Source organism: Lathyrus oleraceus, chromosome 4 (assembly GCF_024323335.1).
Source record: "Lathyrus oleraceus cultivar Zhongwan6 chromosome 4, CAAS_Psat_ZW6_1.0, whole genome shotgun sequence".
Taxonomy (NCBI): Eukaryota; Viridiplantae; Streptophyta; class Magnoliopsida; order Fabales; family Fabaceae; genus Lathyrus; species Lathyrus oleraceus.
In genome coordinates this window covers 71,535,014-71,547,725 of record NC_066582.1, presented here as the reverse complement: position 1 = coordinate 71,547,725, position 12,712 = coordinate 71,535,014, and the positions used below count along the sequence as shown (strand labels likewise).

Sequence of the window (12,712 nt, the reverse complement as noted above, 5' to 3'; positions counted from 1 at the left end):
GACTTGGAGAAAACACCCAGGACCAATCGATTGGTCCTTGCCATTTTCACAGGAATACTTTGTGTAACACTTATTCCCACCTGCATAACTTGTTTCTTTTCTAACAGATAAATCCACTTCTTCTACAAACCAAACCATCATACAACATACATATACATAGATATATCATGGATTTCAAGTTCATAACCACAACCAATCATTTAGTCACAACAATCATGAAGAATATATCAAAACACATGTTCATGGGAAATTAACAAAATCAAGAGAAAATATTCATCATATAGCATGGATTCTCATGATTCATCTATGATTCTACAACCATAATCTTTAGAAATCCTAAGGTTTCTAACTAGAATTCGCCTCAAGAAATAGAAGAGGAGAAGTTGTTGAGGATGAGATGATGATATGAAGATGATGGTGATGATTCCAAGCCCTTGATTTCTCCAAGCTTCTCTTCTTCTTCTTCTTCACTAGCTTGCTTCCTCTTCTTCTATCTTTCCCTTTTCTTCTGATAGCTTCTACTGATAGATATTTCACAAGGCAAGTGGTGTTATAACATGTGGTGGTGAGTGAACCAAGGGTTAGTAGCAAGTGGCCATGGACATTGTGTGGTTAGAAAGTGGTAGAAACAAATATCTTGAGTGATACTAGCCATAATATTTGTTCTACCAGAATAATTGACCCATTATTAGTGTTACCAAAATGGCTCAATTAATAAAAGGTCAGTCCCCATTAATATTAATTAAGTCAACCTGGATTCACTATTTACTCTATTTATCCCAATTGATAACTTTTAGAGCACATAGGAACTCAATTGATCTCAATTAATCGGAATTTGGGTATTTAAGGAAACACGGGGTATTACAACAAACTTCCACTACTCTTAAAATAGTTACAAATTGGTGCACACACTCACAACTACACAAACTGCAAAAAGGAATAAAATATATTATTTGTTCACACTAGTAACGTGTTTAAATACAAGTGGGATTTTAGGAGAAATACTAAAATACCCTCTAACAAACTTTGTCTACAAATTTCTGAAAATATGAATTAATTCTAATATTTTTATAATGAAAGATGATTTTTTAAAAGAAAAATAGTAATATAATATAATAAAAAAGAGGATGAATAATCATAAAAGTACATCAAAGAAAACCACTAAACACAAAAACTCTATCAAAACAACAAAAGAAAAAAAAGTACAACAAAGAAATAGAAATATAGCTTAAACAACCCAACAGCACTACCAAACAATATGTCCTCAAAGATACAAGACCAAGGTACTGACGAAGTCCACGTCGCTAGCAACAGGTTAGATATCGTGCTGCCCATCAACAGATTGGATATCATCAAAAGAGCGACAAAGTAAACACCTAATCTGGTATAGGTGGATGTAGAGGCTAGAATTATGAATAACAAAACAACCATGACCCCTAAAAATGGTTTGTTCAACATCAAAATGAAATAAAAAAGTTAAGGTCACAAATGGATGAAAACTTATTTTAAGGCTTCTGAGTAGGATTGCTGAAATGGTATGAATACGAAATGTCTTGAAGGTCTTGAACTTCGTCCTATGTGACTCAAATTCCTACAGGACTCTGCAATTATCTGCAGTTGAAAAAAAATGCAACACAAATAATTAAGGTGAAAAGAAACACAGCCAACCAAATCTTGTAAGCAGAGTAAAAGGATATAAAGTTATATCATGCATGTGTACACAGATCATAAACTAAAATAATATGTGCTCCAAAAACATCTAAACTTATAACAATGGAGAGATGAAATTATAACAAAATATAAAAACAAAACAAAATCTAAGAAGCTTAAGTGTTTTCTCATAAGTTATATTGTTAAAATCTAAGGTGAGGATTACATTAACTTTATGTGGGTGAAAGTGTGTCGTCTCATATTTATGAAGCCATAACACCAATGAAGCATATTCTATAAAATCTAGTGCAATGACTCTATAAGAGGTTCAAGATTTGGAAGATTTAAATTAAAACAACTAGCATAGATAACATTAATAAGACAATCACGTTTTAAAGATTTGGCAATCTTGATCAACAATAACAATATATTACAACCTAAAACAAATTTCAAGCAATTACTTTTATGCTATCAACATTGCCAATAAACATTAAACCAGACCTTGTTTTCTGTTGCAGCCCAATATATCGTAACAAAATATAAACATCAAGAAAATAGTGACAGAGAATATAACAACACCTGATTATTCTAGTCTGAATCGTCTTCATAAGCTTGCATATCATCACCAGGGAGTGAAAGCAAAGATTCTGTATACATTATCGATGGGGATCCATTTGAAACTGCACTATCTGGAAAGCAACAGTATGAGGAACCCTCTATAGTCTCTCCTTCGTCGTTATACCTCAACAATATATTCTCACCATCTGTTCCGATGATATCACCATTTTTTGTAGAGCATATTGGAGTAAATTGATGAGGAGATAGGATTTCCATAGGGAGAATGATAGCCTTAATCCAAGACGAAGGCACGTTGTATTCTTTCATCAACCATATTTCAATACTATTATTTTCACAATCCATAGCCCATAAACTAAGAAATTCTCCAAATACCCACAACTCGCAATGGTCAGACTTATGCTCTACACCATTTGGATAAGCCATCTCAAAAAGTTTCCTTTCCGTTAAATCAAATGCAATAATAACCTCCATCAGTGAATCAGAATGTAAAGCCAACCAATGAATAGCATCGTTAAAGAGCGATCCAACTCTGGGATCAATCTTGTCGCTCGTAAAATGGAAGTAAGTATCCTTGATTTCCTTCCACTTGTTATCTTTCAATGAGAAATATTCCAAACGTGAAAGATCTTCCACGTCTGGAAAAAAAGACACTGAAACCACTAAGTAATCATCTCTTAACTCATCATATCCAAAACCATATAGATAATAGAAATGATATAACTCTATATTTGTTTCAAATTCACCCGGAGCTAAAGGTATTTGTCTGTGAACTTTGGTGCATGGATTCAATATGCAGAAGCTTGAAGAATGATGGAAAAATATAAAGCCTCTGCAGGAACTTATAATTGGAATAAGAGATTCAGCCTGGGGATCCAAAAAATTGCACCGTTTAACAATAGCATTCCTTAAGTCAAGATGTTCTTCAAAATCTATAGATGTTGTTTGTTGTAAATCATTTGATATGAATTCAATCCTACGAGTGTGTGGTGCAAATTGAAAATGATATTTGGCAAAGTCGGGATCAGAGATAAGAGAAAACCATGCTTTAGAAAGGCATTGGAAACGAATAAGAGACTTCACCGGTAAATTTAGAAGGATTTCAATTATCAATTCTTGAGGCACATACTGTTTCAGTTGTGTAGGTGTTGTCTTCTTCGTCTTTCTCTTCTTTTTCTTCACCATGCGTCTTTCTCGTCTTCGTCTTTTTCTCATTGTTTTCTGCACTAATAACATGAAGTTCATGAACCTTCTCATTGTTTTCTCTCCTAACAAGAATGTTAAGCATAAGATAATAAAATTGCAAACCAAAAGGAACTTAAATAGGCTTGATGATGATGAATGGGTGAAGTCTATCTTCTCTTTTTTTCAAATAAAAAAAAGAGCTAAATTCTTTGTTTTATTGGTTAAATGCATGTTATCCAAACAAATAAAAAAATATTATAGTGTTCACCTATAAAAAAAAGTCATTTTGACTCAATTTAATAAAATGGGAATTTAATAAGATTTATTTTAGAACGATATCAAAAAAATCAATCTAAATTTTCATTTGTTTAGAATTGTTTCAAAAAATACCATCCATTCTAGCATATAAAAAAGATATTTGGTTTTTGTGTGATTGTTTTTATTTTGTTTTTAAATTGAGTTGTCATTTATATTTAAATGCATTTAGATTTTTTTGTATATCTTGAATAAGAAAATTCTTAGATAGAAATAACCATAATACATAGTTATACATACAGCCAATCACAATTTTTTTTTAATTAAAAAATAAAAATAATATTTTTCTCTCCTTCATACCACAACCACCTTCATGATTCGAATTAAAAAATAAATTAATTGTTTTAAGAATATGGATTTAGGTGTGTTTCCATGCAAGCATTTCTCACGTTGTATATGACCATTTTTATCACCTTTTTATTTGATTTTTTTACAATTTACATGTATTTTAAAATCCGGAAAAATAGAATAAGTCATTTTATTTATATTAAAATATATTAATTATTTTTAATGCAAAACTTAATTAATATTTTATTTATTTGGTTTAATATTTTCTTTTTCCATTGAGTCAACAAAAACTTATTTTTAATTATAACAATTCTTTTTGTTTGCAAAAATATATGTTTTTTTCGTTATATCATCTTTTATCTTTATCTTTTCATCTATTTTTTTTTAAAATGTTATCTTTTTTAAATTATATTTTTTAATAAAAAATGGGCAATCTTGACCAAAGATAAAATAAAATATAAAACACAGTTGAATTAAAATTGTTTTTGGGATAAATACACATTTTTAAAATATAGTAACAATTATTTAAAAGGTATTGTAAATTTTTTATTTTAATTCTTTTATGCATATTTTTTATTTATTTACTCAGGTCTTCTTATTTTTGAATATTTAATTAGTATATAGGACACAATACAACAACAAAAAATCAAAATTAAGATATGATACAACAAAGATACTTTATTAATGAAATTAATTTTAAAAATAAAAAATTATAAATGCACTAAATAAAAAACATAACTAAAAATAATAAAATTCAAGTACTAAAAAGTTGTATATATTGGTTGTATTATGTTTTGCATTTATTTATTTATTTAATTTATTTTGAAAAGTTATCTTTTTTAAATTCTAGTTTAAAAAAAACATTGATTGAACTTTGTATTTTTAAAAAGGTTTTGTAAATTTCTTATTTTACATTTTTAAATACTTTTTTTAGTTAAATAGCTCAATCTTTTTATTTTTAAATAGGATTTAATTGAAATATACTGACAGTGTAAAACGATTTTATACCGTCAGTTAATCTTAGACGTTGGATATTAAAATAAGTTTTATTTTTATTTTAAAAATCTATAAAGTAATGCAGACGGGTGATGGTGATGAATCGACAGTGTAAATATTTTTACACTGACAGTGCATAGTAATTAATCCCTTTTAAATATTTAATTGTTATATAGGACACGATCGAGAGATATGGAAAATTTTAATATTCAAGATAGGTATAATTAGGATACTTCAATATCAAAATTAATTTTAAAATAAAAATTTTAATTTTAAAATAAAAATTAATTCACAACACATAATTATAAGGATATGGTGTTTGAATTAACCGCTTATTTGAATTATCCATATACATATTCAAATTCGATTAATAAAAATTGATTCATTATTAGTATGATTTTAATTAAGTACATATTTTGGATATTTATTAAGAAAAACTAACCAATTCTATATTTTAAACATCTGTAACACCGCACTAATATGTGTCTAGAATCATATCAATAAAATTTTGCAAATAAATACAGACAAAGGCGAATAAATAACATTTTAAAATGTACACATTACATAAACTATTTATAATATATATATATATATATATATATATATATATATATATATATATATATATATATATATATATATATATATATTATATTATATGAATGTCAACCGATAAGAGTCTCCCATCAAATAATATAGAACCTGAACATGTGTCAATTTGATTCAATTTAATAAAATATGAATTTAATATGATTTTTTTAGAATAATATCAAAAAATCAGTCTAAATATCACTTGTTTAGAATTGTTTCAAAAAATACCATCCATTCTAGCATATAAAAAAAATATTTGGCATATAAAAAAAATACCATCCATTTACAAATGCACAAAATAAAAAACGTAACTAAAAATAATAAAATTCAAGTACTAAAAAGTTGAATATATTAGTTGGATTATGTTTTGCATTTATTTTTTTATTTAATTTAATTTGAAAAGTTATCTTTTTCCAATTCTAGTTTAAAAAAATCGATTGATTGAACTTTGTATTTGTAAAAGGTTTTGTAAGTTTCTTATTTTACATTTTATATACTTTTTTTTAGTTAAATAGTCCAACCTTTTTATTTTTAAATATTTAATTGTTTTATAGGACACCATGAGATATGGAAAATTTTAATATTTAAGATACGGTATAACTAGGATACTTAAATATCAAAATTAATTTTAAAATAAAAATTATAACTGCTAGTATAAAAATGTACTCTCTAAAAGTACAAGTAATTGATAACGCATGATTATAAGGGTAGAATGTTCAAATTAATTGATTATTTGGATTATCCATATCAATATTCATATTCGATTAATAAAAATCGATTAATTATTAATATGGTTTTAATTAAATCAATATTTTGGATATTTATTAATTTTTTTAAGCAATACTATATTTTAGACATATGTAACACCCCACTAATATGTGTTTAGAATAATATCAATAAAGTTTTGGAGCTAAGTACATACAAAAGTGAATAAATGACATTTTAAAATGTACACATTACATAAAGTATCTATAAGTTATGTATATGTATATAACGTGAATGTCTACGGTTAAGAGTCTCATATTGAATAAGTGTCAATTTTATTCATATTAATAAAATATGAATTTAATAAGATTTTTTTTACAATAATATCAAAAAATAAATCTAATTTTTACTTGTTTAGAATTGTTTAAAAAAATATCATCCATTCTAGCATATAAAAAAGATATTTGGGTTTTTTGTGGTTGTTTTCTGTTTTGTTTTTAAATTTATTTGTACTTTTTATTTAAATCCGTCTATATTTTATATATGCCTTGTATATGACCATTTTTATCTCATATATATATATATATATATATATATATATATATATATATATATATATATATATATATATATATATATATATATATATATATATATATATATATATATATATATATATATAATATATATATATATATATATATATATATATAATTCATATGTATTTTAAAATCCAAACAAAAAGAGTCATTTTATTTATATTAAAATATACTAATTATTTTTAATGAAAAACCCAATTAACATTATATTTATTTGGTTGAATCTATTATTTTTTAATTTAATCAACAAAAAATTGTTTTTAAAGTATTTTGTAACTATATCAATTCTTTTTGTTTGGAAAATGATATGGTTTTCTTATATATAACATATTTCATCTTTATCTTTTCATATAATTTCTTTAAAAATTTTATTTTTTTTAAATTATACTTTTTAAACTAAAATACTGAAATCTTGACCAAAAATAAAATAAAATATAAAACACAGTTAAATTAACTTTTTTTTATTTAATTTATTTTGAAAAGTTATATCATTTAAATTGTAGTTTAAAAAAAAGGATTGGTTGAACTTTGTATTTTTAAAAGGTTTTGTAAATTTTTATTTTAATTTTTATATACTTTTTTTTAGTTAAATAGCCCAATCTTTTTGTTTTTAAATATTTAATTGTTATATAGGACAAGATACAGAGATATGAAAATCTTTAATATTCAAGATACGGTATAACTAGGATAATTCAATATCAAAATTAATTTTAAAATAAATTTTTTAAATGCGAGTATATAAATGTACTCCTAAAAGTACAAGTAATTGACAACGCATAATTATAAAGGTAGGGTGTTCAAATTAAGCGATTATTTGGATTATATTCAAATTCGATTAATAAAAATCGATTAATTATTAATATGGTTTTACTTAAATAGACATCTGTAACACCCCACCAATATGTGGCTAGAATCATGTCAAAAAACATTCAAACTAAGTACATACAAAAGCGAATAAATGACATTTTAAAATGTACATATTACATAAACTATAAACTATGTATATCACATGAATGTCTACCGTTAAAAGTCTCACATCGGATAATATAGAGGCTGAACATGAGTCAATTTGATTCAATTTAATAAAATATGAATTTAATAAGATTTTTTTTAGAACGATATCAAAAAATCAATCTAAATATCACTTGTTTAGAATTGTTTCAAAAAATATCATCCATTCTAGCATATAAAAAAGATATTTGTAAATTTTATTTAAATCCATCTATATTTTTTATATGCCTTGCATATGACCATTTTTAATATATATATATATATATATATATATATATATATATATATATATATATATATATATATATATATATATATATATATATATAAAGGAAAAGTCATTTTATTTGTATAAAATATACTAATTATTTTTAATGAAAAAACTAATTAACATTATATTTATTTGATTGGCTCTATTATTTTTTTTAGTTATAACATATTTCATTTTTATCTTTTCATATAATTTATTTTTGTATTTTTTTAATTATACTTTTTAAATTAAAATGGTTAAATCTTGCCAAAAAATAAAATAAATTATAAAACACAGTTAAATTAATTTTTTTTGTGATAAATATACATTTTTAAAATATATTTTCGATTATCCAAAAGGAATTGTAAATTTTTAATTTTATTTTTTGTTTTAATTTTTTCTAGATATATTTTTTATTTAGTCTGGTCTTCTTATTTTTGAACATTTAATTAATATATGCACATGATACAAACATAAAAAAAGTTAATTCAATATATGATACAACAATGATACTTTAATAAAAAAATTAATTTTAAAACAAAAAATTATAAATGCACAAAACAAAAACACAACTAAAAATAATCAAATTCAAGTACTAAAAGTTGTATATGTTAGTTGTATTGTCTTTTGCATTTATCCTTTTTATTCATTTATTTTGAAAAGTTGTCTTTATTAAAATTATATCTTTTAAAATAAATCATTGATTGAAATTTTTTATTTTAAAAAGGTTTTGCAAATTTCTTATTTTACTTTTAATATACTTTTTTATTAAATACCCCATTGTTCTTAATTTTAAAATTTTAATTACTATATAGGACACAATACAAAGATACAGATTTTTTTAATATTCAAGATACGTACAACTAGTATACTTTAATATCAAAATTAAATTTAAAATAAAAACTATAAATGTACAGTATAAAGATGTACTCTCTAAAAGCATCTATAATTGAAAATCAATAGTGTATAAGGGTTGTGGGGTTCAAATAAACCGATTTCTTAGATTATCCATCCCAAATTCGATTATTAAAAATTGGCTAATTATTACTATGATTAAAAATAAAAATAAAAATTAGTTAAATTTTAACAAGAAAAAATGATCTTAAATTAATTTTTATAAAATAAATTTTCAAAAGAAGTATTTTCATTTTTTTGGAAAAAATTAAAAAAAAACTATTTTTGTATCTTTTAAAAAAATAAAATTAAATATTTTTTTATAAAAAACAACAAATTTCTTGAAAATAGAATATTTTAAATCCAAATTAATTATAAATTGGTTAACTAATTAATAACTGGTTTATAATCGTTTAAAAAAATGGAAACCGGTTATGACAATTAGTTTTAATAACCGATTATAACATATGAGTTATATAGTATTATTGATTGATTATTAGGAATTAATTGTCCATGAGCATACCTAGATAAGGATTGTTAAAGACTTTAGGATTGTTAGGGTATTTAGAACTTGCTCATGTGAGAAACTCTTGGCTCTTTGTACTTTTGTCTTTGATATTGGTTGCTCCTTTTGTATAATGATGCTGGTATATTTATAATCCTACAGTCTAAACCGAGTCTCCCTAAAATGTAGCAACCACTCTAGAATTGGATGGTTGATCCCTTGAAATCTAGGAAATGTAGCTATATCCCACGATCCCTCAAGTGACTTTTGGTGATCCAATACACACGTCTCACATAAGACACTCTATGAAACATCGGTATTATGGATTTAGGCCATGCATCCGGACAAGGGGTGCTCAAACAAAAACAAGAGTGCTTGACCTATTAAAATGGGGCTTGGAAAGGACGAAGGACTAGGCGTATGTCGTTCGCCTCGTCCCCAAGATATCTTCCAATTATAACACTACCTAGAGCCTCAAGCACGAAGGTTCGTAGAGGCCAAAGTATTTTAATCCCTAACTCATCTTCGTTCCTAAGGAGCCTTGTCTAGGCTTCATTCTTGCCTTTAAGTCTTGAAGTTTCATATGTTCCTTCTAGGTGAGCATTAACGAAGCTTTGATGAGTCCTTTGGGCGAGACTTAGTCGATTCCCTCAGACAATACTTTGAGTGTGAGGCATCGCCTTGTGTGTGGTTATCTGTATGGCCTGCACCCAGCTGTTAATGAGGCAACCAACACGTTAGTTATGGAAATTCCAACATCAATCGCTGAAATAAATAAAACATCAGTGAACTAAGAGAGGTTGAAGCGCCAATTGGGAAAAACGTGTGCTGCCATAACTATAATTAATGATGATCTTTGTTAGGAGGCCACATCTGGCCTAACTTCCTACATGTGCATCAGATACAAGATATTTTCCCCATTTCTTGTGATTGTTGAGACGACGGTAGGTCACACCTATAACTACACTTCCTTCTTTATAAAAACTTATGTGTTCTTTCTTCTAAACTTTTTCCGCTCATATAGCCAGGGTTCCAAATGGGCGTAAATCGTATCTTTCAAGCTTTTGAACATAGTTACATGTATGACTCTCATCTTCAACTATGTTCTTGGCTTCCTTTTGGAATACTTCATATGGAGTAGTTTCTCTTTTAATATTATGGATTGGGGCCTATGGGTCTTTGATAATAACATTCAAACTTCTTTTGTTCTTATCAGGAGCTAATAGGGCAAGGTGATAAATGTGTTAGTGTGTAGGATTTTGAATCCTTGTATTCTAAAGAGGAAATGGTTGCGGTCTTTTAGCGACAAATTAAGCTTTATAGTACGGGACACGAAGAATACGTGAATTTGGAACCCTTTTCGAAAGGGGAGAGATCCAACATGGCCATCATAGGTCGTTCTCTCGTTCTGTACTTATATTTTCATCATCTTTTATTTATTATTTACGGGTCTGAATCATTTTAACACAATACGAGGTCGAACAACACAATGGGCCAGGGGTGTATTGGTGAAGCCCAAGTAGGAATAAAAGAGAGAGGCCCCAAAAAATGTTCCTTCTATGTGAGCTTTAACGAAGCTTTGATGAGTCCTTTGGACGAGACTTAGTCGATTCCCTTAGACAACACTTTGAGTGTGAGGCATCGCCTTGTGTGTGGTTCTGTGTATGGCCTGCACCCATATGTTAATGAGGCAACCAACACGTTAGTTATGGAAATTCAAACATCAATCACTGAAATAAATAAGACATCGGTGAACTAAGAGAGGTTGAAGCGCTAATTGGGAAAAACATGTGATGCTTTAACTATAATTAATGATGATCTTTATTAGGAAGCCACATCTGGCCTAACTTTCTACATGTGCATCAGATACAAGATATTTTCCCCATTTCTTGTGATTGTTGAGACGACGGTAGGTTACACCTATAACTACACCTCCTTCTTTATAAAAACTTATGTGTTCTTTCTTCTAAACTTTTTCCACTCATATAACCAGGGTTCCAAATGGGTGTAAATCGTATCTTTCAAGCTTTTGAACATAGTTACATGTATGACTTTCATCTTTAACTCTGTTCTTGGCTTCCTTTTGTAATACTTCATATGGAGAAGTTGCAATTTTAATATTATGGATAGGGGCCTAGGGGTCTTTGATAATAACATTCAAACTTCTTTTGTTCTTATCAAAAGCTAATGGGGAAAGGTGAGAAATGTGTTAGTGTGTAGGATTTTGAATCCTTGTATTCTGAAGAGGAAATGGTAGCGGTCTTTCAGCGAAAAATTAAGCTTTCTAGTACAGGACACGAAGAATACGTGAATTTGGAACCCTGTTCGGAAGGGGAGAGATCGAACATGGCCATCATAGGTCGTCCTCTCGTTCTGTACTTATATTTTCATCATCTTTTATTTATTATTTACGGGTCTGAATCATTTTAACACAGTACGAGATCGAACAACACAATGGACCAGGGGTGTATTGGTGAAGCCCAAGTAGGAATAAAAGATAGAGGCCCCAAAAAATAGCCCAGATATGAGCTCGGGTTAACCAGACAGAAATGAATATGACCGATCCATGATGAAGGCATCACAAAAACCGGGTTTAACCAACAAACCCTAACCCTCAAATTTCTTAGACACCTCATTCCTTCTTCTTCTACAACTCCCTCACACTCTTTCTTTCTTCTGAAAATCCCTCACAAACCAGAACAAATCCAAATGCACAAAGCTCATGAAAAACAAACAACACATATAATCATTAATGTGCACATCGGGGCTACTTCACTCGTGAGGATCGAAAGAAAAACAAGGATGAATCGCTCAAACATAATCAGTGAGCTACCCAAATGGAAACCTACTAACATGTTTTGTCAAATCAAATAGAGATAATGATCATGGAAATCATAAGGAGCAACACAAGCATCAGAGACAAAGTACAAAAAAGATCAAAGAATCAAATAAAGGCAAGCAAAAAGAAACCCTCATCCCCAATAATTCTCATAGCCCCTATTTTTTCTCATTATTGTTCCTATTACACTGCACAAATGCAAAGAAATACGAAAATATGAAAAAAGGATGTATCAGTGAGAATAAAAAAAGAAGAAAATCTACCCATAAAAGGAAAGGAATCCATGTATGCTCTCTTCAGGTAATTGA

The 12,712-nt window shown here is 27.4% G+C and overlaps 1 protein-coding gene across 1 annotated transcript; it reads right to left on the bottom strand.

Moving 5' to 3' along the window:
- Positions 1 to 1,150: 1,150 nt before the first annotated feature.
- On the bottom strand, positions 1,151 to 3,519 carry LOC127135180 (F-box/kelch-repeat protein At3g06240). The gene is made up of 2 exons (XM_051061960.1): positions 2,230 to 3,519; positions 1,151 to 1,611 (listed from the first exon to the last, which is right to left on the bottom strand). The coding sequence occupies exon 1, from the start codon at positions 3,481 to 3,483 to the stop codon at positions 2,239 to 2,241; it is 1,245 nt and encodes a 414-aa protein (XP_050917917.1). The 5' UTR covers positions 3,484 to 3,519; the 3' UTR covers positions 1,151 to 1,611; positions 2,230 to 2,238.
- Positions 3,520 to 12,712: the final 9,193 nt, after the last annotated feature.